This window comes from Ochotona curzoniae, unplaced genomic scaffold (genome assembly GCF_017591425.1).
Source record: "Ochotona curzoniae isolate NIBS_2020 unplaced genomic scaffold, NIBS_Ocur_1.0 scaffold_2453, whole genome shotgun sequence".
Classification (NCBI taxonomy): Eukaryota; Metazoa; Chordata; class Mammalia; order Lagomorpha; family Ochotonidae; genus Ochotona; species Ochotona curzoniae.
Genome location: NW_024467094.1, coordinates 4,693,299 through 4,717,896, shown reverse-complemented (window position 1 = coordinate 4,717,896; position 24,598 = coordinate 4,693,299). Strand labels below are relative to the sequence as shown.

At 44.3% G+C, this 24,598-nt stretch overlaps 1 protein-coding gene across 1 annotated transcript in view; it reads left to right on the top strand.

Annotated features, from left to right (window-relative positions):
* Window positions 1-24,598, top strand: part of DNAH9 (dynein axonemal heavy chain 9) — a 283,503-nt gene that overhangs the window by 32,974 nt on the left and 225,931 nt on the right. Inside the window, exons 9-14 of the mRNA XM_041000388.1 lie at window positions 197-347; window positions 3,676-3,790; window positions 6,819-6,887; window positions 8,471-8,597; window positions 13,248-13,503; window positions 14,460-14,701. Of these exons, the coding sequence (XP_040856322.1) occupies window positions 197-347; window positions 3,676-3,790; window positions 6,819-6,887; window positions 8,471-8,597; window positions 13,248-13,503; window positions 14,460-14,701 (960 nt within the window). The remainder of the gene's footprint in view (window positions 1-196; window positions 348-3,675; window positions 3,791-6,818; window positions 6,888-8,470; window positions 8,598-13,247; window positions 13,504-14,459; window positions 14,702-24,598) is intronic.

The window sequence follows — 24,598 nt, the reverse complement described above, 5'->3', positions numbered from 1 at the left end:
GGCAGCCCGATAGATTCCAGCAGACAGGAATCCTCGTGTAGAGGCCCAGGAAAAGTGACAAAACCATGAATATTCACATTTTATGCATTGTTGCTACGCCTCGCATTAATGACTGTCCCTCTCCTTCTCCCCTCACATAGGGGGAAAAAAGAACCTTAGAAAGTGTGACTTCTTTCTCTTCCTTCCCTCACAATAGCTGCTGGACATTGCAGGAAACCTGCTTGAGAGACCACTCGTTGCACAGGAAGCTTCTGGGAAATACCTGGTCCTCATTCAAATGTTCAGCAAAGACCTAGATGTGGTGCGAACCATCCACAGTGAGCATGTCCAAAAGGAGGCAGAGCTCGGTAGGTTTGTCGCCTGGGGATTTTAATGGGAGACTTTTCCTGCTGGGATGGGTGCAAACTCCCTCTTGTTGTGTTTGCTAAATGTCCATAGATAGACGCATGACATTCTCAAAGAAGAGCAAACCCAGCCTCGTTGCTTAAAATCCCAGACCATCGTGGGTGGTTGTAGAGCGTGCTGGGCCTGTGGATTCCCCGGCATCCAGAGGGCTGAGTTTGGCAAGCCAGCACCAGGGCAGCAAAGCCTTGACTGCCTCTGCTCGGCTGACACCTCGGTGCAGTGGACGAGTTGACCCTGGTTCAGTGTCGCCACACTGACTAGTCTTCCATAGACCTCGGTCCCACAATAGGTTTTTGCCTGCCTGAGAGAAGCTTCCCAGCACTCCCAGTGCCATAGCAACCGTGCTTCTCGTGGGAGAACCAGCAGGAGCCTGCCAAAGGGCAGTGGCAAGTGGAGGTGTGACATCTTCATTTTCATCACACTTCTTTGATGCCCTGCCTTAGTTTTTTTTTTGTGATAGAAATACTCAAATGCATTATATTTTTACTAATGTTTCTGAGTCCTTGTGTATATGCAAGGAATGCTTGTGAGCCACTGCATGAAGGGGTAAAATAATTCTAAATGGGAGTTGCTAACGGAATGTGAAGAGTGCTTCACTTCAGTTATGAAAAACCATGACAAAGCAAGATGAACTGTGGTTGGCAGAGGGTAATCTTAGCTCGGCCCTACAAGGAGAGAGGCTGACAACAAGGAAAAGGGGGGCAAAAACTCTGAAGCAAAGACAGGAGAAACTTGTGGAAGATCCTCAATCCACCACTCCCTGGACCCTAATGAGATGTGCTGAGTCAGATCAGCTGCAGAGTGTGGGATCCGGTGATGAAGTCCCCTCGATACAGCAATGAGGAATTTATTATTCAGACTGTGGGAATTTGCTCAAGGTGCATCAGTAGTCAGGTAATAGGATCACTGTGTTTACAAAAGATTTCAGAGGAAGGTCACTGAGAATTACTGCTGCTGAGAAAGGCATTCCCACAAAACTCCGTGACCTGTCCGGCAATACGTGGGGCTAGCTCCGTAACTCCTTCTAACCCGCTAACAGTGTCCGAGCCTCCAGAGGCCATGTTGGCTTTCCTCTGTTGTGTAATGAATGAACACAAAGTCAGACACTTAAACCAACACCCAACTTGGAACTGTGGGTCCTGTGTGGCATGACTGGGTACTCAGAGGACCATAAGGCTGATACTGAGGTGTTAGCCTGGTGGAGTCCACATGTTAAGGTCCTGGAGGGGAAATGTGCTTCCCAGCTCCTTCTTGTTGATAGAATCCAGTTTCCTGTGATTGTAAGAATGAGGTTCCAAGGCCTTGTCCAGTTGCAGTGGAGCTGCCACATCTTTAGGCTAGCAATGACAAGTTTAATTCTCTCATGCTTCCAATCTCAGACATCTTCCTTCTGTGACCAGCCAGAAGAAAGCACCTGCTTTTAAAAAGATATTTACTATTAAAGAAATATTTAATATGTATTGGGAAGGCAGATTTACACAGAGAAGGAGAAACAGAAAGATCTTCCGTCTGCTAACTGACTCCTCAAGTGACTGCAACGGCCAAAGCTGAGCTGATCTGAAGCCAGGAGCCAGGCTCTTCTTCCAGGTCTCCCACATGGGTACCAGGGTCCCAAGGCTTTGGGCCATCCTTGACTGCTTTCCTAGGCCACAAGCAGGGAGCTGGATGGGAAGTGGAGCAACTGGGACATGAACAGACATCCAGATCGGATTCTGGTGCATACAACGCAAGGATTTAACCACTGAGCCATCACACTGGTTCCAGCACCCTGCTTTTAAAGAGTCAGCTGATTGGGCCAGGGCCACCGTGGTTCCACTCTTTTTTTGCCTTTCCATATAACATGATCACAGGGTGACATGTCATCATAGCCACTGTTTCCGTCCATACTTTAGCCTGTCACAGATGATAGGCAGTCAATGGAAATAATGGGATCCAGTCCTTGTGAAGTAAAGGAGGGAGTCAGTCTTTAGCTCTTTTTGGATTTGGCACCAGAGAGTTGCCAACCTGCTAATTTTACCACAGAAAATATTCTTCTTTTTAAAGGAAATTTCACATTCCTTAAAGTTTAATGACTAATTACAAGCAAACATACCCGCTGTGTGGACTGAAATATGGTGTTCAGGCTGCACTGACTTCACTCAAGTGATTCACAATGCACATGGCCTACGTCATTTCTCACAGGCCTGAGATCTCACGGAAGCCCCGTTTGCTCATTGAAAAGGGAAGATAATCCTATTGTGTAAGTGCGGGAACTGAGGCCCAGAGTGATGGAGCTGTCTGTTGAAGACGGTGTTTCTGTGCCCTAACTGTACAATCAGGATCATCTTGAGATGAAAGTAGCCATCGCGGGTGGTATGCTTGGCCTAGCAGTCAAGATGCCACTTGAGATGCCCGCATCCCGGATATCAGAGTGCCTGGGTCGAAGTTCCAGCTCTACTGCAATTCCAGATTCCTGACAGTGCACATTCTGGGAAGCGATGGGTGATGGCTCAAGTTCTTGGCTCTCTATGAGCCATGAAGGAGACGTGGGTCAAGTTCCAAGTTCCTGGTCAAGCCCTGGCTTGTTGCAGACATTTCAGGAGTGAGGTATCAGATGGGATCTCTCTTTCTCTCTCTCTCTCCTCTCAATTCTCTAATTCTATCTCTTCTCTAATTCTATCTTTCTGATTTTAAAATTAAGAAAATAAACGCTTTTAGTAATAGTGAGGGTCTGGGCCAGATGCGGTAGCCTAGTGACTAAAGTCCTCACCTTGCATGTGTCAGGTTCCCATATGGGTGCCACTTGCATCCCAGCTGTTCCACTTCCCTCCCAGCTCCCTGCTTGTGGCCTGGGAAAGCAGTCGAGGATGGCCCAAAGCCTTGGGACCCTGTGCCCACACGGGAGACCCAGAGAATCTGCTGGCTTCAAATTACCTCATCACATGGGGAGTGAACCAGCAGGTAGAAGATCTTTCTGTGTATCTGTCTTTCTAATTAAAAAAATAAATGAAATAACTCTTTTAAATACAATGAGTCCTGAGGATGAGTCCTTCCTAGATCAATGAAGTCAGAACGCAGTGTGAGATCCCTTGGTGCAGTTCATATCCGCCCACAGTCCATAGTTCCTTCTCTTCACTAGAACACCAGGCTGTCCTCCCAGGAGCTCCTCAGTGTGAGTCCAGGGTGACGTCAGCCTGGGGTGGATGAGGAAGTGATTCCCAAGTCAATGGAAGAGGGAACTGGGCAGGTAAGCACAGCCTTGCCTCATCTCGGCTGTTGCCGCATCCCCAGGGTTCTCCTCCGTGCACAAGAACATGCCTGCCGTGGCCGGGGGCCTCCGCTGGGCACAGGACCTGAGGCAGCGCATCCAGGGTCCCTTCAGCAACTTCAGCCGCATCCTACATCCGTGAGTATCTTATTCCTAAAGGGCACGATTGTTCCCAGTCTGCCTTCTGACTGGCCTAACGCATGAAAACCAGCTGCATCTCTTTCCACATCCACCAGGGGACCAGGAGACTCCCACCCAAGCAGGAACCATGTTGGAACATTTGGACCAAGGAGCCGAGCCCTTTGGGTTGAGTGAGGCTTAAGGGGGACCACAAGCTGACTCCTTTAGCTCTCAGGGAACCTTGGCCACCAGGAAGGGATGTTTCCTGCCTCATGGTTCGAGGGTCTCCTGTGTTAGGGCACCAGGAGGCTCTTGTTAGAGACACAGCTTCTGAGGCCTCCCCTGCCACCTGTGGCATCTACGTGTGGGCTACTCCTGCAGTCCGCTTCTTCAGCAGACTCCTACAGGGATGCTGATGGGAACTGTCACCCAGTGTGTGGCCCCTGGGTCTTGGAACCGAGCCAGGGGCCTCTTGGCTGCCAGCAGTGGGAAGGGAGCCTTTCTCCGATTCCTCTTTCTAAAAGATTGGATGTTTGTTGAAGGCACCCAGCTTTTGAAGAATATACCAGACAATGGCATATGGATGTTTTGCATCCATAGGTGGTACCTGTCGAGGGCACAGCTCTAAATGCCTTCAGATGCCAAGAAAATGCATGAGCCCATGAGGCAAATGTCGTAAGACCCACCCCTAGCTTTACATATTGCCAAGCAGAAAAGCAAAAAGCAGTGCCACAACGAGCAGTCTCCTCCATATTAGAGAAAAGCTGAGGATGTGGATTTGAAACTCAGATGTCCAACTTCAGAACCAGCAAGGATTCAGCCTGTCCCTCTCTCTCTCTCTCTCTCTCTCTCTCTCTCCAGATTCACAGAGGCTTAACAAGGCCCTGTGGATCGGGTCTGCCTAGTGGGCAGCTGTCTGAACTGCCTGCAGCCTCTGCTCTGCCTGGCAAGCCTCAGTATTTCACAGGTGTAGAAAATGAGGCAGAGAGAGGTGAGGTGATGTGCACAAGGTCTGAGAGACAGCCGCTAAAGGACCGGAATGGGGCACCAGGCTTTCAGGGTCCGCAGCCCGGTGGCCTTCGCAGGGTTACCCTGCCGAAAGATGTTTGCCTGGCCTTTGTGTCACACGCACCAACCTGTCTTTGCCTGGGGCCCTTCCCTGGGAGGGGCGTGACGTTGGCAGAGAGGAGCACCCATGCTTCCTGTGCAGCTCATGCTGCTGGCCAAGCTTGGAGGGCACTCAGAGTGCCGAGTCCTCATGGCTGAGTTCCTTGGGGGTGGCGGGGGAGATGCCAGCAAGCCCTGTGGCTTTCTCTGCCAGCGCGAGGGCTCACGGGGAAGCTCAAGGGATCCTCTGTAGAATGCTGGTGTTGGTTTAAAGAGCAAATGGGCTTTACCGAGTCTTTGCCACACACCGCATGCTCTTGCCAGCAAGGCAGACACACAGCAGGCCCCCTTGTGTACGAATGTGAAGGTTTCTGAAAACTGAAGCTGCTTCCTCGTTTTCCCCCAGCAGCTGGACTTTTCATTAAGCAATGCCAGGGGCATCCGAACAGGAAACACGGCCACGGGTATCAGCTACTTGAGCCCGACTCTGCCCACTCTTCCTTCCGTGGCTCACTGCCGTCCTGCCATGCATGTGTGTGCGTGTGTGTGTGTGTGTGGTATACATGTGTGCATGCGTGTCTGTGTGCTTCATACGCACGCATCCTGGGAAAGTGAGAGGTGGCAAGACCCTCATGGACTCCAGGATAAAGAACAGCTGTCTCCCCGATCCCTGTGTCCCTGGTGGATTTGGGAAAGGGAGGAATGTCTTTGCATTTGCGCCCATGGTTAGCCTCCACGTTCCTGGGAACTGTTTCCTCAGACTCAACCAACAGAGAATCTGAAAAAGTATCTGAGAAAAACAAAATTACATCTACTGAACATGTGCAGACATTTTTCTCGTCATGATTCCCTAAACAATACAGTCTAACAACCGTTTGCATAGCACTGACCATGTAGAGCAGCAACGTGTTCCAGTCCCGTGGAAATCCGAAGCCATTTTAGGCACGGGGTTGAAGCACCCACAGATTTTGTGGAGTTCGGTCTCCTGCAGATATAGAAGACCTTGCCTAGTGTGTGTGGGCACAAACATTGTTATGTAATCTGTGTTTACATACATATGCATGAGTAAACATTGCATTACCATAGGCATGCAAACATGCATATGTGAATATGTAAATACACCAGTATACGCATATATACCGCTATTTAAATTGTACCTTTTAATTATTTTTATTCTTTTCCATGATTCAGTTTTGTAGGTACAGGGATTCTCGCTCTCTCCCTCTGATTCCCCCACCCCATATCATTACAGTAGTGTAGTCCTTTCGTAACAGTTACAAGCTTAACATTCTGCTGTTTAAGTATATCATGGCATCGCGGACTAGACAAAGGTAGAAATTCTTGTATCATATTGTGAACTGTTTCCCCGGGAGCTCTCCTTTTATTCGGGAGTAGAGATGACTACTGCAATATATCTTCACTTCCCAGTATGCTAGTCTCCATTATGCATACATACATTTCCATTTTATATACATATTTCCGCATGTGTAATGCTTATCTATGTATATATGTGCGTGTGTGTATATATATGTAGTGTGAGTGTGTGTGTTTGCATATAGCATTGGCAGTTTTTTTCTTAAATAGGGAAAATTATAGCGTATGAAATTTCTCTTTAATGCCTTCAGATTCTGGAGAGATCGTTGGCATGTGTGTGACCAGCTCAGCCAGGTGAGGGAGTTGATGGGATCCTGGGCAGGAAGGACGGTGCCATCCTGGTCACCTGTGGGGCTGCCTGCATTTCAGGCAGTGCCGACGCCCTCTACTGGCCACAGGGGGATGTGCAGCAGGAAGATCGCAGCTCATTTAGGGCCATTTGGAAAGCAGCCCAAGACTTGTTCAATCTCTTCTTCATAAGCCATAACTTGATTCCTCGGGCCCTAAATTTGACTTTTTCTGACTCCACATTTTTTTCCCTCCCATCTCTTGTGTATGGATACAGCTGCATGAAATCTGCCGAAGGAAAGAGGATGATACAAAAATACGAAGACACACTCTCCATGCTGGACAAGTAAGCAGCTTCCAGGACTGTATGGTTCTGCAATGTGTGTGCCTCTCCCTCCCTCCCCAACCCCTCCCCGCTCCCTCCCAGGCCTCCTGCTGCTGGGGGAGTGCGTAGATTCCCTGGCAGCTTGGACCTGCCCACTCGGTGCTTGGTGTAGATACCACAGCATGTGGAAGTATAGCACTTCACGGGGGGGATGGCGCACACAGGATCTGCGGAGATCACGGCTGTAGTCTAGAACCAAGCACCTGTCCAGCGTGGTTTTCCCCAAGAGCTGACTCCACAGAGCTGGAAAGAAACGGGCCTGTTACTGGCACCACTCAGAGATCGGCGTCGCAGAGACGCGCAGCAGCTGCTCGCCAAGCAGAGAACCGTGCACGGGCCACACTGCAGGAAGGAAGGCTAGGTTTGAAAAGTCCTCCCGAACATCTTTCGTGCAGACAACACACAAAAAAGCCACATTTTGGCTCCGTCCAAGCCAAGTAGACCTTTTTTGGGGGGGGTGGGACACAGGATCTCTAGAAGCAGCCCACAATCTCGCCATCTGGCCTGTCTCCTGGCTCAGGACAGGAACAGGCAGATGTTAGGATTAGGAGTATGGTTAGTGTTGTATCAGACTCTTCCGCTGGCAGCCCCTCTGTCTGCCCAATGAGCCAAACTTTACCCCTGAGACCTCACCTGCGACTTCATGTATATCTCCTCCTGCTGATCCTGACCACCGGCACCTGCCTGGGAGGCAGGACCCTCTGCAGCCCAAACCACTTGCAGCAGCTTCCTAACCCTCCTCCCTGGCTCCACATCAGTGCTTGCTGGTGCCTTCATGGTGACCAAAGCCCATCAAGGCTCTGTGTCCCCCAGCCGTTCCCTCATCTCCTCACAGTGGCAAGAAAAGCCCTCCCTTTCACCATGTCCAGCCTCCGAGACACTGTCCTCTTGTTGTTCCTTGCACACAACTGTGCAGTTTCCCACCTCTGCCTTGCAACCGTGCAGAACTCCCCCTGCAAATGCCCATTTCCCTTTCAGCATCCGAACCGCTCATCCTCGGAGACTCAGCCAAGCATCGCCTCCTCACCTCCCCCTGACATTTTCTTTGTGACCCTCCACTCCTCCACCTCTGTTGTTAGGCATCCAATGCCCTGCACGTTTCCCCAGGACTGAACTCGCTGCACTGTCTTGCGATGATCTGTTTATTTGGCTGCATTCACAATGAGGTATTGTTTTATCACCCAAGCCAGGCACATAGCGGGTGCTCCATCAGTATGGAATAACTGAATATCGAGTGCCCTTGAGTTTCATGAAGATTCAGTTGGGAGCGCATCTTATCCAGTCGCCTTTTCCAGTGTTTACAGAGACAAATAATAATGCTTCTTAGCCCCTTGCCAGGAAAGATTGTGCCATCTTTGATATAAGATAAGCCATTTGATATAAAATAAGCCATTTCTAGAAATCACCCGTTTGCTGAAGGGGCTTACCTCACCTTGGTGGATCAATGGCAAGTGGTGTCTTGGGTTCACACCATAGATTACAACCAAGGTGTGGAGTATCTGCGAGGGCACTTGTGGGATGACTGCCCTCTCTGGTCCTCACAGGTATGAGACAAGGCTCTATGAGGACTGGTGTCAGACAGTGTCAGAGAAGTCTCAGTACAATCTCTCCCAGCCACTTCTGAAACGAGACCCAGAGACAAAGCTCATGCTCGTCAACTTTAACCCGCAGGTCAGTTGGGCGGGGAGAACTTCCTTTTGGGTTCCTGGAAAGTTTATTTGAACTTTGCTGATTGCAAAAAGCAAAAGAGCTTTGTAAAGGAATGTGCAAAAGCTTCTCGAAAGAAATATCACCGTGGGCTTTTCTGGGGCATGAGTCCTGCCATGCAGTGTTTCCTTAAGTCGCTAGTATTCACGTTTTTCTGCAGGGCTAGTCAATGTGGTTACTTTTATTTGGCACCACAGGACATAATTGCAAAATGTCACTGGCCTTTGAATACCAATCGCAGCCCACTGGGCTTGCATTGGACAATTAACTACACATGAAAGTCTCTGGCTATTACACCAGAGAGCCAGGTCCATGAGTGGAAGACTTGGGTCCTGCCCATGAGGAGCCCACAACCTGGTCCGGAGCCTGTCTCTGAAAATCCAGAAATGCAGCTGTATCAGAGCTGACCTGTGACAAATCCCAAAGAAGTGGCTTGGAAACTCCAAGTCTACACTAGTGGCTTTCAACTGGGTGGGTTTTTTTTTTCCTGCCCTTTTGCTTAACTTAAAAGAGGTGCTAATATCATGTGGCGGATACCAGGGCAGTGTCAAACTTTCCACAACGCAGACTGTGTTGCCTTACAGTCAGTCTTTGCTAGTTTGGAGAGCCCTGCTCTAGATAACCAGAGGAGTGGAAGTGCCAGCCGCAGCCACCAGGGGAAGCTTCATGCTGGGGGAGGGGCTGGGGGACTCGGTGCTCAGGTGAAAGCATCTCCCGAAAGGCACTGGAGACAGACCTGAAAACCACACTGGCAACATATCGGTGTCTGTCTCTGGAGAAAACTGCAGTTAAGGAGAGCATCCATTCTCCTCCCGGCAAACCCAGTCAACAAAAGACTGAAACATCCTTGTCTCCAACTTGGGCAGCACTCAAGTCCACTTAACTCACTTAACTCCTTGGAAGTATTTTATCAACATCCGCCATGACTAGTATTGAATACTAGATGCCCAGATCTGGGTTGTGGATCACCGAGGAGGCCACAGTCACATTAGAACACAGTGATCAAGTTCTTAATGGGAGACACTGTTGACAATGGACCAGCCTCCTCTTCTGCCTCCGTATGTAGCACACGGTGGGTACCTGACAGGCGTATGCAGGTGACAGAAGGGAAAGGAGAGTGCAGGAAGAAGAGAGGGCAAATAGCCAGCTACCTGGGCATGAGTTCATGGAGGACTACTGCAAGGACAGTAAGTCAAAGATGAGCTGCCCTCAGTGCTTGACATCCAGTATCAAATAATATGGCCATCTCAGTGTTGCTAATATTCAGAATGCACAGTAACACATTCCTCAGGGACCCGGCCACAGATTTGTCTCTGCAGGAACAGGACAAGAATCCTACAGGCTCAGGTTTTTTTTAATTGGTGTGAATTATTTACTCAAATTATTTTACATATCCCATTTAGTGAATTTCCATTTCTTTGCAGGTTTACCAGTCTGTATTTCACTAACTCTAGGATGCATATTTTTCATATTTGCATCTCTGAAATTGGTATGTGTTTATAGTTTAATAACCACATATTTTTTTTCCTTTATCCCTTAGCTGGACATAAATTAATAGTGAGTCTTACAATTGATGACATCTTAAATTAGATGAAGCATGGCACAAATAATAATGTTGCATCCATTCTTGATTATTTCATTAGGGTAAATATCCAAAGGTGCAATTTCAGAGCTAAATGATATTCAGATCTTGAGACTTTTATGCACGCCGTCGAATTGTTATTCAGAAAGATAGAATTCAGCCATCCTCCTAGTCACAACATACCCTGCATTTCTTTGAATAATTTCTCACCCGTAGAAACAAGAAAAAAAAATCAATGCTCTTTCTATCTGAATATTTTTATTTTCTATTCAACTGTAAATTTTGTTTTAACTTGCATTTATTTGAGTAATAGTGACTACTGGTAAACTTGAACTTCATTCTTCCTCTATGAGTTCCTTATTTATTTTTTCCTTTTGTTCATTTTCTGCTAGAAGAGCCTTCTTTGCCTGTGAAACTGTCAGAATATTTCTCAGCTGCTTAAAGATCTTCTTCCAACATGTTGATGTTTGTCGACTTATCAGACGTATGGTGTTCCTGGGCTCCTGCCGCCAACATGGGAGACCCTGGTTGAGATCCCAGTTCCATCTTTGGCCAGGTCTAGCTCTGGTATATTGGCAGCCTTTGGGAGTCATGTGACATCTCTGTTCCCATCTCTGCCTCTGTCTCTCTTTCAAGTAAATTAGATAAATAAGTCTCCAGAAACTTAAAGGAAATTGTGAGATGATCTAACAGACACCTGTGCTCCATCTTCAGTATATGTAACCTTGTCTAGCAGAAATACCTGAAGTCTACACTTGGAGCTTCTCAGGAATAAGGGCGATCCTAGATGGTTAATCCACCTGCTTTCTCTCTCTCTCTCTCTCTCTCTCTCTCTCTGTCTCTTTCTCTCTTTAAGTGTTTATTTTTGATGATGATTACATGGTTGATCAGGGTGGGAAGAATGGAGGGCTAGGGAAAAGTGAGTGAAATCATTGTTTCCAAATTTTGTATTCCCTCTCTGTGGGAAGGGGGGAGTTAAAACAGGAAGCCATACTCAGCCTTCCAAATGTCCCAGTAACCAGGGAACTGTCACCCGATATCAACCCCGGGTCCCAATGTGGTGCATGTTCCAAGGGTTCTGACCAAGTGTTTTGGATAGTTCTGAAATGCTGTCAGTTTTGCTGATCCAAGAGTGAGGCAGCCCTCCCAATGTCCATTGGCTAACACAGTCAACCTCAAGTCTCCATTCACCCAGATTTTTGCTGTCATCATTTGCTGGGGTAGTTGTCTAATTTGCTCTGTTCTCCGTCCTCTGCTATGGTACCAAATGGGCTGCCATATTCTCCATGTGCATCAAGGTCTGCATCTACTGCTCTGCCTTTTTCACTCGCAGACAGACCCAAGGACCAGGGCCAGGTGACCTGAGTCCTGCCAGGTCCCTTGCCCCTGGGGTTCACGAACCCAGCATCCACCTAACAGGCAGGCCCCAGGACCCAGGCCAGATGGCCCAAGCTTTGCCAAATCCACACCCGGGGCTCACAACTTGGCATCCACTGACACCAGGCTGGCATGACTCACCTCACCTCAGCATCCATTATTGCATGGCACAACCTGGCTCAGTCCAGCTGCTGCTGGTGTGTGCTATACCATGTCCTGGTTCTCCTATCTGCCAGCAGATGTTATAAAGTCGCCCAGCCTAGTCTGTATCCAGACCTGACCCACATGTATGCCAGTGGGTACTGTAGCTTGGCATGGTCTGGGCTGCTCTTGCCTTGGTTCTTGCACTTGCCTGCAGGGACTGTGTCCCAGTGAAGGAGTTTCCCAAGCTCCTCTGCCGGGTCTCCTCCCAGTGACAGTTCTCACTTACACCAGTGGGTCCTTGGCCCAGGTTGACTTTGTGCCCCTCTCAGAAACAGTGGCCTTGCTCAACCAGCCCACACCCATTCTGGCTGTTACTGTTAGGTGTTGCAGCCCAGCCATGCCTGGTCCACACTCAGACAAAGCTTTCATGTGGTTCAGCAGCAGTCAAGACCTAGCCTGGCCCATTCTACACCCACCCTGGCACTCATGAATACCAGTGGCTGCGAGAGTATAACCCAGTCTGTCGTTCCCCAGACCCAGTCCACACCTTCACCAAGGGAGGCTGTATCCATGTCCAGTCCAGCCTACTACTCTCAGTCCATCTCTTGTGCCCATCAGGGGTAACCCTAACCCAGCTGGGGTGTTCCCTTAGACCTCCAGCCAGGCCTGTTCCCTTGCACAGTTCTTGGGTGTGCCAGAGGAGATTGCAGTTCCACAGGCATGAGCTGACATATCCCCCCACAGATTCCACCACCAGACCCGATTCTCTGATGTGCTAGTTATTATCAGGGTCCATCCTAACTTCACTTTTCTCCTGCTCTCTCTCACTGGTGGATATGTGATCTTGCCCTGTCAGATAGGCCCAAGCCAAGCCATGGCTTTAGTGGGTACCAGTGAGTGGTGCTCAGTGATGGTCAATGCCAACTACCCCAGCTCAGGTTTCCCACATGTGTTTGTGCTTCGGACTACCCTTTAAAGGTCTTCCCATTCCCTCTCCGACCTGCTCAGTCTCAGCACCCTTGCTTACCTGAGGGCATAGTGGCCTTGTCCATGGATGTCCCTCAGTAATCATTCCTCTCCTGGACATGAATCCTGAGGTCCCTGCTCAGAGTCACTTGTGCTGTAGCGCATGCCCCATGTAAGCCCACATGCCAGCTGGGTTGAGGCAAGAAAACCACAAGCAAGCTTCCTGAAGTTGCCCACTGCTCCCTGCCGAGCAAGTGGAATCAAGATGACTCCAGGAGGACACAATCCGCCTCCTTTCAAACCGGTGGTGGGAATGGCTCAGCCGGCATTGGCCTGTCTCTGCAGCAGCATGGAAGACAGAGCTCTCTCCATTCGTCACCGGCATCTCCTCTCCCCGTTTCTTGTTGCCCGTTGGCTGGAATGCACAGACGTGTTGAACCCTTGCTGCTTGCTGACATAACTTCCTTCTGCTTGTTTTTTGCCCCTGTGAGACTGGATTTAAGCGCACCCCAGCCACAGCTCCTGGTGTTCATTCCTCCCTGCAGCTGACTTCAGTGCTGAAGGAAATGAGCTATCTGCAGCCCAGGCAGATGAGGCCCATCCCGGAGACGGCAGCAGCCATGTTCTCCTCCAGGGAGTTTTATCGGCAGCTCGTGGCTCATTTGGAGCTAATGACCAATTGGTACAACAAGGTTATGAAGACCCTGCTAGACGTGGAATTTCCACTAGTGGAGCAAGAGTTGCAAAATATCGATCTCCGCCTGAGAGCAGCAGAGGAGACTCTGAACTGGAAAACAGAAGGTAACAGGGCACCACCTGGAGTGTGACAGAAATGCTGAGATTCAAGATTTAATCATGTTCACAGAACCTCAAATTAGTCCCTGGAAATCAGATTTGCGTTTGAAAATCTTTCCCTCAAACACTCATTCAAGTAGGGAGAAGGCGAGAGGTTTCCTCTTTGTCCTCTTCTGTGCACATGATGGGCAGATTTTTAGAAAGCGTTGTTGTCCTGCATTTCAGGAGGTTCAGAGCTTGCGTAAAATGTCCCCAAGTCTCCAGCTTGTGCTAGGCACTCACGAATGAGAGCTCTTCCTGCATCGTCATTACTATTTAACTCTCTTTAACTAGACAGCAAACTTCCTGAAAGAGGAAGCCATTTGTTTATTTCCCTTGGCGACCCCCAATTTAATGAATGTTATATCAGGTAGCAAATGTAGGGTATTATCTGAAAGACTGCAGGGAGAAAAACACGAGGTACAGGAGATGTGTTCCCTGCAGACAAGGAGCTCACGCGAATGGAGGTGACAGACATGTGTATAACTGAAATGTGTGATGGCCACAAGAAACCATCCTAAAGCATGATGAATCACGGGGGCTGAGGGCCTAGATGGACTTGGATTAGAAGAGCTCACATTAGAAAAGGAGGTCAAAGGCATGGAAGTCTTGGAATGCAGTTGTAAACAAGCGAGAACTTTATATACAGCAACTATACTTTAGATATAGCAGCTATACCATCGTGCGCTTCGGGCAGCTGCGTGTCACGTCTTTGTTTCTCCTCCTCCACAACAGGATTGTGATTAAAGTTGGCTTTTTAATATAAATAGGAAGGAAACTGTTCCAAGGGTAATGAAATAAATCTGTGCAAAAAAGTTTTTTGAGACCCATAAGTGTTAAAAGCTCTATTTTTCCTCGCAACTAGCCCATTAGCCGTGCCACTGCAAGCGCTTTGAATTAATTGTGTTTCTTTTGGCGAGCAGGCATTTGGGATTATGTCATTCAAGTTACCAACAGTATCCATGATCTTGAGCGACGAATTCAGAAGACTAAAGACAACGTGGAGGAGATTGAAAGCATCGTGAAAACGTGGGTGACTCCAATATTTAAGAGAAAAGATGGGAAAAAGGAAAGTCTGCTTTCTCTGGAGGATCAACACGATCGAATGGAAAAATACTACAACCTTATCGAAGAATCTGGCCTTAAGATTCACGCTCTTGTTCGGGTAAGAATGATCCTCACAGTATGAATATGGGGAAACCGTGAAGACGTGTGTTTGGGTGCGAGAAGTGATATATAAATTGCAGTGATCAATATATGTCATGTCATCTGCAATCGATGATAGAAATTAATGCTGATAGCGAAAGAAAAAAAGAACTAACAGGGAGAATGAAAAGCCACATCGTGATATCGTTGTATCAAAATCTGAAAAGTGGCATCTAGTTGTGTACTTAACCCCAAGGATGTAGAGGGAGATGCCAGGGGCAGAATCCTAAATGACTCCCTATACGAATTGTCGCATCTGCAGCTGACCCCCACAGTCTGTAGTGTGGTCTTCTGGTGTCATCCCTATAAGCTAGTGCTATACAACCTGAAGAAGTGAATGATATCCGCAGAATTCCTAACCGCATTTGATAAGAGAAGTACAGCATGTTGCACTTCACAGTATTTCGCCCCGTGTTAGGGTGAGGGCAGTGTCGGATAGGTTGACTCATGCTAAAAGTCAGGAATGAATCGTACTGTGGATTGTCCGTGTTCTGAACACACCCAAAAGCTAGGAAGCCTGAAGCAATAATGATGACCAGAGTTAGGTAAAGGAGACAGTTGCTCAAATTTTGGCCTTGAGAGATAGTTTTTCAAATTGATTTGTTTTTCTTAAGCCCTTCTGGAACCATATTCAGTGCTTTTCATTCACCTGTAAACTGTTTCCACAACTGTCCTAGGCACTATATATTGAATGTCAAGTACATATGATGCAGTCCCTGCTTGGAAGTAGAAGAAAACAAACAGGCAAAACCAAGAAATTGCTTCTTATTTTAAGTTTGAAAGCTGTATGGATGCATACTTGCACTCCCCTATCATCTCTCATCAGCCTATCTGCCTACATCTATTAATGACACATGTTCAAGTCTGTGCTTTTGGAAGTCAGAGAAACAGAATAGTTTAGAGAATTAACTGACCTAATCTGTGAGATAAGCACAGCAGCCTATATCTCTCTCTATATATATTCCCAATATGTATTTTATATAATATATAGCATATAAAATGTTATATATGTGTGATATATATGTGTGTATATATATATTTAATTTAAATTTTCTAGAGGTCAGCCTGAAAATAACTATAAATGGCCTCAAGCCAAACTAGTTGTTGCAGAAGTTACTTTAGAAACTCACGCATTAATAATTCCTGTGCCAGCAAACCAGGAAGTCTGATTGCTATTTTTACCACATGTGAAACACTAAACTAGGCACTGCGTGTATCATTTCATTTCATCTTCATGCATTCTTCTCTTTTGATGTGGTTTCTTTTTGTGAGCAAACAAAGGGACAGCTTAAATTCATTACCTATAGCCATCTTGCTAATGAGAAATGTTGGCTTACAACAAGTACACATTTACCCAATATGTTAATACTCAATCTCCAGTGAGCTAGGAGGGCCCTTTAAGACTTGGTAAGACTTGGTAATTAAGCCTTAAATGACTTTCATATTTTGATAATTGAATTCTCTTAGAGTAGAAGCTGCTAAATAGCAACTTCTTGAAAAGGGAGAGGTTTTATATTTTTTCTGCTCATTGGCACATAGCAGGTGCTGTATAAATGCTGAATGAAATAGTTGAATACTTACTTTTGATGCTTCTCTATTCAAATAGATATAGTTTTACAGAAGGCCATAGTTCCATAACTTGATTCTTAAAATTTGTAACCGTGTCATTAGTTTTCTTCTTACAGTATCCTGCAAAATGTGTCATTGTATGGCTACATCATGATTTGAATAATTCATCCTGTTACTGGACATTCATAGAGGACAAGTTGTATATTTACTAAAGTTGTGGCATAGCATACCCATGCAGTACATGGAGTTCAGTTGGTTTTAGCAAGTATTTACAACTACCACAAAAAGGAGTATTGCCGTAACCCTAGAAAGTCTACCTTTTCAGTTGCAATGTTCTCCATCCTCTCACCTCCCCATCAATCACCAGTTAACTTTTTGTCACCATAGTACATCTACTGAATCTGAGTATCATACAAATGAAATAATGCAGCATATACCCTTTTTGCAGCAAGTATTAAGGGCTCAAGATTCAGCCATATTATTGCACATATTAATTAAGAGCATGAATACTAATGTACTTCAAAAAGTTCCTAGGAAGCGGACTGGAATGATAAGTTTACCTTGGTTCTTAGAAAAAAAAAAACTTTAAATACTTGAAGAGTTTTTTTCATAAGGCACATTTTTTATGAACTTTTGGAAGATCACTACTATAAAAGAGGTTGTTCATCCAACCCCCCAATGATACACTTTGACGTATTGATAGAGTTTGACTATTGTAATTGAAACCCCTATGTACAGTCTTAAATAAACTGTTCTTTTGTTTTTTATTATTTTCCATGATGCAGTTTTATAGGTATAGGGATTTCCCCTTTCCCTCCCTCTTCTCCCTTCCCATGTTCCCCTCCCACCATCTCCCCCCATATTACTACAATACTTTAGCCCTTTTTCAACAGTTAAAAGTTTAACATTCTGCTACTTAGGTATATAATGGCCTTGTAGTCATAGAAAAGATAAAGAATCTTGTATCATAATGTCAAGGCATATTTAATTGTGTCTCTGGGAGTCCTCCTTTTATTTGGAAGATGCCTACTGCAATGGATTTTCACTTCCCGGTGTGCTAGCCTCCATTATGCAGTTCATTCTACAGGCATATGTTTTCATTGCTTTTGAGAATTGCAGGATCATAGGGAGGCACTCGCTTCACATTGTAAGTAATTTCCAGCAATTCTTCAAAGCAGTTGTGTGATTTTACACTTGAGTTGACAGAGCGATAAAGTGTATTCCACCTCCTCACCAAATTATCTTTTTAAATTTTTACCACCTTGGTGTGTAGCACTAGCTCACTGAAATTTTAGTTTGTACATTTTTTTCTGAAGGCTTGTATGCATGTTGAATACATTTTGTGTGTTGATTAGCCAGTAGCATGGAGTTCAGCCTATGCTAGGCATGTGGGTTATGAGTATTTTCTTGAAGTCTGTGACTTGTCTGTTTTCTTAGTGATGTATTTCTGTGAGAAACAGTTTTAGATTTTGAGGAAATCTAATTCATCCTTTTTCTCATATATTTAATACTTTTGGGTCCTATCTAAGGAACCGGCCTACCCTAAGTTTGCAAATACTCCTTTGTATATTTGTTTACAAGCTTTATAATGTGTATATATGTATGTATGTCTGTATATACAGTTTAACACATATAGTACATGTTATACTGTATATTCTACTGAGTATTATGTATTGTGTATAGCACATACTATATATTATATCACACTAAAATTATAAACTATAACTATGTATTTTATATAATATAGAGCATCTATACATAAATATATAGACACATTACATTCAGGGGTAAATATATATAGGATTGCAGTCTGTCCTTTTAAAAACACGACACACAGTAAGTGCACAAGTTTATGGGGTACAATATGCTGCTTCAATGCACCTATACCTTGTTTAATAATCAAATCAGGGTAATTAACATATCCATCCCCTCAAACATGTGTCATTTCTTTGTGTTGATAGCACTCCAGATCTACCTAACTTAGGCAAAAAAGAAATTGTCCAAAGGTGATGGGGTAGCTTGCAGAGTCAGAAGTGACTCAGGCTTCTAGGTGGCTAGAAGTGAGGGAACAGGGAGTGCTTATGGAATCAGGTGCAGTGCCATCCTCTGGGGCAGTGAGCAGGTTTGAAACTGATGAGCGGTGATTGCTGCACGGAGCAGTGAATGTCACTGAATGGCTCGCTTCAGAATGGTTAATTGAATATTATGTGAATTTCACCTCAATACATTTTTTTTGAAAATTTGTAACACATTATGATCACCCCACTGTGTAACAGAACACAGGATTAGTCCTCCAAAATTACTGTAACATGGTGCCCACTGACTTCTCTTTTCATCTCCTCTTCTGCACTGTCCCCTCTCTGTCTTAAATGAAATCAATGTTTCCTGTAGTCATGTCCTATTATTCCTATACTGTTTTTAGAAAAATGTTGGCAACCTTGTTAAAATCAATAATACCAATAAATGAAATACATAATATTATCGTGTATATATAAGATAACAACATAAAATGTGTACAGTATAAAATACCAACATTAGGGCCTGGAATAATGGTTCAAACGACTTATCCTTCCCTTCAAGTGCCGGGATCACATTTAGGCACCAATTCCTGTCCTGGCTTCTCCACTTCCCATCCAGCTCCCCGCTTATGACCTAGGACAGCAAAAGAGGGTGGTTCAAAGGCTTGGGATCCTGTGCCCGTGTGGGAGACCTGGAAGAAGCTCCTGGCTCCTGGCTTCGTTTCAGCTCAGCTTTTGCCATTTAGCCAGTTGAGGAGTGAGTCAGTGAATGGAAGCTCTTTCTCTCCGGGTCTCCTTTGCTCTGCAAACATGCCTTCTCAATGAAAATAAACAAATCTTAAAAAAAAAATAGCAACACTGGCTTTTCTTGATTCTGGTAGCATTAATGGGTCTTGAAATTAGGTGCTATAAGCCCTCCCACTTACTTTCTGTTTTTCAAGAATGTTACAACCATAGTTAGTCATTTGCATATCTACTTAAATCCTACATTCATCTTAACAACTTCTGGAAAAAAAAGAGCTAGGTGCAATTTTTTAAAAGATTTATTTATTTTGATTGGAAATACAGATTTAAAGAGAGAAACAGAGACAGATCTTTTATCCACTGGTTCAGTCCCCAGTTGATCACAACAGCTGGAGCCAAGCTGATCTGAAACCAGGAAACCACACAGGTACAGAGTCCCAGGGCTTTGAATCGTCCTCCATTGCTTTCCCAAGCCACAAGAAGAGAGTTGGACGGAAAGTGGAGCAGCTGGGACACTAACTGGCATCCATATGGGATCCCAGCTTATGCAGGTAGAGGATTAACCGGTTGAGCCATTGCATCTGTACCACTAGGAATGATTTTTATTGCTATTGAATTATCTGCTGATTAATTTTTAAATTATAAACATCTTAACAACATTAAAAGTAGTTCATGAACAGACACATGTCGTCTTAGTTAAGTCTGTAATGTTTCTCTGTAGTGTTTTTTTATGAAGTCTTGCTCATTAGCCATTAAATCTTCCATTAAGTGGTTTATATTTTATAATGCTACTGTAAGTAGAATTGCTTGTTAATTTTATTTTCCGAATGCTATCATATAAAATCATAATTCATTCTTGCATCCTAATATTGCATTGCGATGTAGTTATTTTGTAGATTTCCCGAGATTATTCCCTGAGATATGCATTAATGTCCATTAAAAGCAGTTTTATTTCTTTCTTTCCAATCTTTATATTCTTCTTTTTCTTGTATTATTGCTATGGTTCAGTCTTCAGCTTAAAGTGGCAAGAGAACATCCACTCAATCCCTCATTTTTAGATATCTGGAAAACTATTTTGTGATTCACTATTAAGTATTCATAACTGTTGATCTCAAGATTTTTTTGCATCAAAATAAACTTCTTTTAATTCCATTTTTTTTTAGATTTTTTTATTATTTTATTTTTTGACACAGTTCCGTAGGCTCTGGGATTTCCCTTAACCCCTTAAGCCGTCTCCCCAATATTGATTTCCTCTACATTATTACAGTAGTATAGTTCATAAACAGTCATAATTCCGTCATTGTGGGCATCTTATGTCCAGCATCTTATTGTCAAGATAGGTTGAACTGTTTCATTGGGAGTCCACCTGTGATCTGAAAGTAGAGATGGCAGAATATCATCCCCTCAAATGAAAAGCCACGATACAAAAACACAACAGGAAGAAACGTGGAAATTTACAACTTCATGAAATTAACTAACATGCTACTGAGTGATCAATGTGTTAGAAAATGCAAGTTCTTAACCACTTCCTGTAACTACTTCATTGACATTTCAATTTTAGTTTATACATAACCAACTGCTGTAAACCTTAAAATGGTTGTAGGGTACTAGTCAGCTGTCTCGTGTCTTTTTTTTTTTCTTCATATTTGTGTTTAGCAGCTTATAGTATTCAAGCATGGTTTTACTGAACTTTGTGAATGTTAGGATAATCCAAACAGGTTTATAACTCTAACAAGCCATATATTAACAATTGAGGAGTAGAGCAGTTTTAGGAGGGGTGTGCAGAGAAATCTTCAATAACATAGTGAGGAGTAACTGAGCTTTGCGTCCTGCCTAGTGAGGAATGACAGTCCAAGCTGACTTTTTCTTGTCTGTTCTAAGCTTTCCTTATTAGGCTGTCTGTGTCTATCTGATCTAATTTTTGAGGCTCCGGAGTGACCCTGATGGTCAGTGCAAGAGAGGATGAGGAGCCAAAGTTGGAACTAAGTAAGGACCAGAGAAAGCTCCTCTCCTGAGTCCGGAAGGAAGTTTACTATTCTTCTGTCTCTGAGGACCACCCAGGGCTCCTGGCTGTTGTTTCGATGTGATTAGACCCTGTGAGGAGGGTTCTTGGCTTTTTCCATCCCATGTGGGAGATCTGATAGGGAATGATTGACCTCAGAGTTCTCAGCCTATGAGGGCACTCAAATTCCCTGTAATCTCCTTGGTATTTGGAATATGGTCCTTGGTGGCCATACTGACAGTCCTTGATGCGGTATCCACTGCTTCTGTGATGAAAGCATTTGGGAGATTACCGGAGGTCTCCAGGACTAGGATATAGACCTCCTACTGTCCTCCTGTTGCACTCTGGGATCCTCTCCTGCTGTGTGCATATGACCTCCTGTTAGGAGGCTGTCAGGGATTACTCTTGGGTCCCACTGTATGTCTTTATAGTTTTTGCTAATATCTAATGCAGTTTTGAGTCTGCTATCTATAAGGTACCTGTTATAATCTTGACAGATTATACTTAACATCTTCCTCACACATTCTAAGAAGGCGGAAGATTCCTCTGCTCTCCCAATCCATTGCGGAATAACAAAGTATAGTAAAAGCATATCAGGCTCTTCAGTTCTTTGATGTAGATCCTCTGGGGATTCCAGCTTCTCCAGGGGCAGCATTGTATTTGAGGTGTTTCCTGCACTTCTGTGTTCAGAGGAGTCATAGGGAAACCCAGTTTTTCAGGGGAATCCATCAGAAAAGACAATTGACAACCACACAACTTTTACCATGGGTTATTAGTGTTCCAGGATACCAGTCATTTATTTGTTGTATCTACACCGGAGTTTGTAAGGTCTTATCAGTGAATGTAGAAAAATGTTTATCAGCAGGGGTGTTTGAGTCTCCTTGTGGCCAATTTTAAAAATTGTTAAAAGTCTGGTTTTTGACAGTGTTATCATCATAAGCAGTCTGTCTCCCATTGATTATTGGTTATTAGTTACATCACAATATCTTACTGCGTGTGATACAGACTGTTTGAGGGTGTAATAATATTATAATTTACAAGTGCTATTTTTAGGATTGACATTGTTTAATCTTAAATTAAGGCAAACATGTGATGTCTGACCTTTTGGGATTGACTAATTTCCCTTAGCATAATGGTTTGCAGTTGGGCCCATTTGGCCACGAAGAACTGCATTTTGTTTTTTTCTTTGTTTTGTTTTGTTTTGTTTTTCATAGCTGAGTAGTATTCCATGGAGTAGATTCAACATATTTTCCTTATCCAGTCTTCTATTGATGGGCATTTTGGTTGCTTCCAAGTTTTTGCAGTTATTGATTGTGCTGCTATGAACATAGGGGTGCATGTTGGTTTCTCATGTAACAGGTGTTTTGGATATATTCATAGAAGTACTATTGCTGGGTCATATGGTATGCAGAGTTTCAGTTGTTTGAGTGTTCTCCATACTGATTTCCATAGAGGCTGCACAAGCCTGCAGCCCCACCACCAGTGGAGTAGGGTTCCCTTTTCCCTGTAACCTCGCCAGCAGTGTTGTAATTGACTTTTTGCATGTGAGCCATTCTTACTGGCATTAGGTGGCACCTCAGTGATATCTTAATTTGGATTTCACTTATTGCCAGGGAGCTTGAGCATTTTTTCATATGTTTGTTGGCCATTTGGATTTGTTGCTTTGTAAAGTGTCTGCCCATTTCCCATGCCCATTTCTTGAGTGGTTTGTTTTGTTGTTTTGGTTGTTCTGGAGATCTTTGTATGTTCTGGAGTTTAGCCCCTTGTCTCCTGTGTAGTGTGCAAAGATCTTCCATTCTGTGGGTTGCTTTTTTACTCTGTTGATTGATTGTTTACTGTGCAGAAGCTTCTTAGTTTGATGTAGTCCCATTTGTTTATTTTGGTCTTGATTGTTATTGCCTACCAAAACTTAATCAAGAGGCAACAGAACACCTCAATAAACCTATAACTGAGGCAGAGATCAAATCAGTGATTAAAGATCTCCAAACAAAGAAAAGCCCAGGCACAGATGGTTTCACTGCTGACTTCTACAAAGCATTCCAAGTAGAGCTAACCCCAAACTCTATAAACTCTTCAAAACAATAGAAGAGGAAGCAACCCTTCCAAACTCATTCTATGAAGCCAAAACTGGATAGAGAATTAACAGAGAAGGAAAACTACAGACCAATATCCATGATGAACATAGATGCTAAGATCCTCAACAAAATCCTAGCTAATAGAATACAAAAAAAGCCATCAGACAGATCATTCATCCGAATCAAGTAGGATTCATCCCGGGCATGCAGGGATGGTTCAACATTCATAAATCCATAAATGTGATACACCACATACAAAAACTGAAGAACAAAAATAATAGTGTCAGTAGACACAGAAAAAGCTTTTGACAAAATCCAACACCACTTCATGCTAAAAACACTAAGAAAGGTAGGCATAGAAGGCACAATCCACAACATAATCAAAGCAATATATGAAAAATGCAATGCCAGCATCATACTGAATGGAGAAAAGTTGGAAGCCTTCCTACTGAGATCTGGAACAAGATAAGGATGTTCACTATCACCATTGCTATTCAATATAGTACTGGAAATACTTGCAGAGGCTATAGGACAAGAAAATGAAATCAAAGGAATTCAAATGGGAAACAAAGAAGTCAAGCTATCACTATTTGCAGATGTCATGATCCTATACATAGAAGAACCAAGAGATTCAATACAGAGACTGCTAGAACTTACAAGAGAGTTTGGTAGAGTGGCAGGGTACAAAATAAATGAACAGTGATAGTGTATGCAAACAGCCCCAAGATGGAAAAAGGACTAACCAGCATGGTGCCGTTCAAAATAACAGAGAAGAAAATGAAGTATCTGGGAATAAATCTAGCTAAAAATATAGAAGACATCTATAAAGAAAACTACAAAAAAGTTTAGAAAAGACATGGAAGAAAACTTCAAAAAAGGAAGAAACATGTCATGTTCCTCGATGGGTTAAAATCAATATCATCAAATGTTCCGTTTCACTGTCCCAAATTCCTGCAACAATCTGCTCTGGGCCAGGTGGGTACCAACCATTGGGAATTCAATGAGGATCTCCATGTGGGTGACAGGACTCAAATACTTGAACCATCACCCACTGCCTGCCAGGGTGCACATCAGCAAGACGCTGGGATTGGGAGCAGAGCTGTCATTTGAACCCAGGTGAATGTCCCAGGTGGTCGTTCCTGCACCTCAAGCCCGCTCCAGCCTCTCAGGTTTGCTCACCTATTCACAATTTTCAGGCTTGTTATTCCATTTCTGTAGATCTAAGTTCCCACGAGGGGTCATTTATCTTCAGCCTAAAGAATTTTTTTTTTTTTGAGTCTTTGTTGAGGTTCAGCTTTTGTTCATCTGAAAGTGTCCTTATGTCACCCTTGTTTGTGAAGCATTTCTTCCCTGAATATAGAGCTGTGTAGATAGTTTCTGCTTTTCTTTTTAGAAGTTATGTCATTGTCTTCTACCCGGCGATGAGTCTTATAAGAAGCCAGCTATAA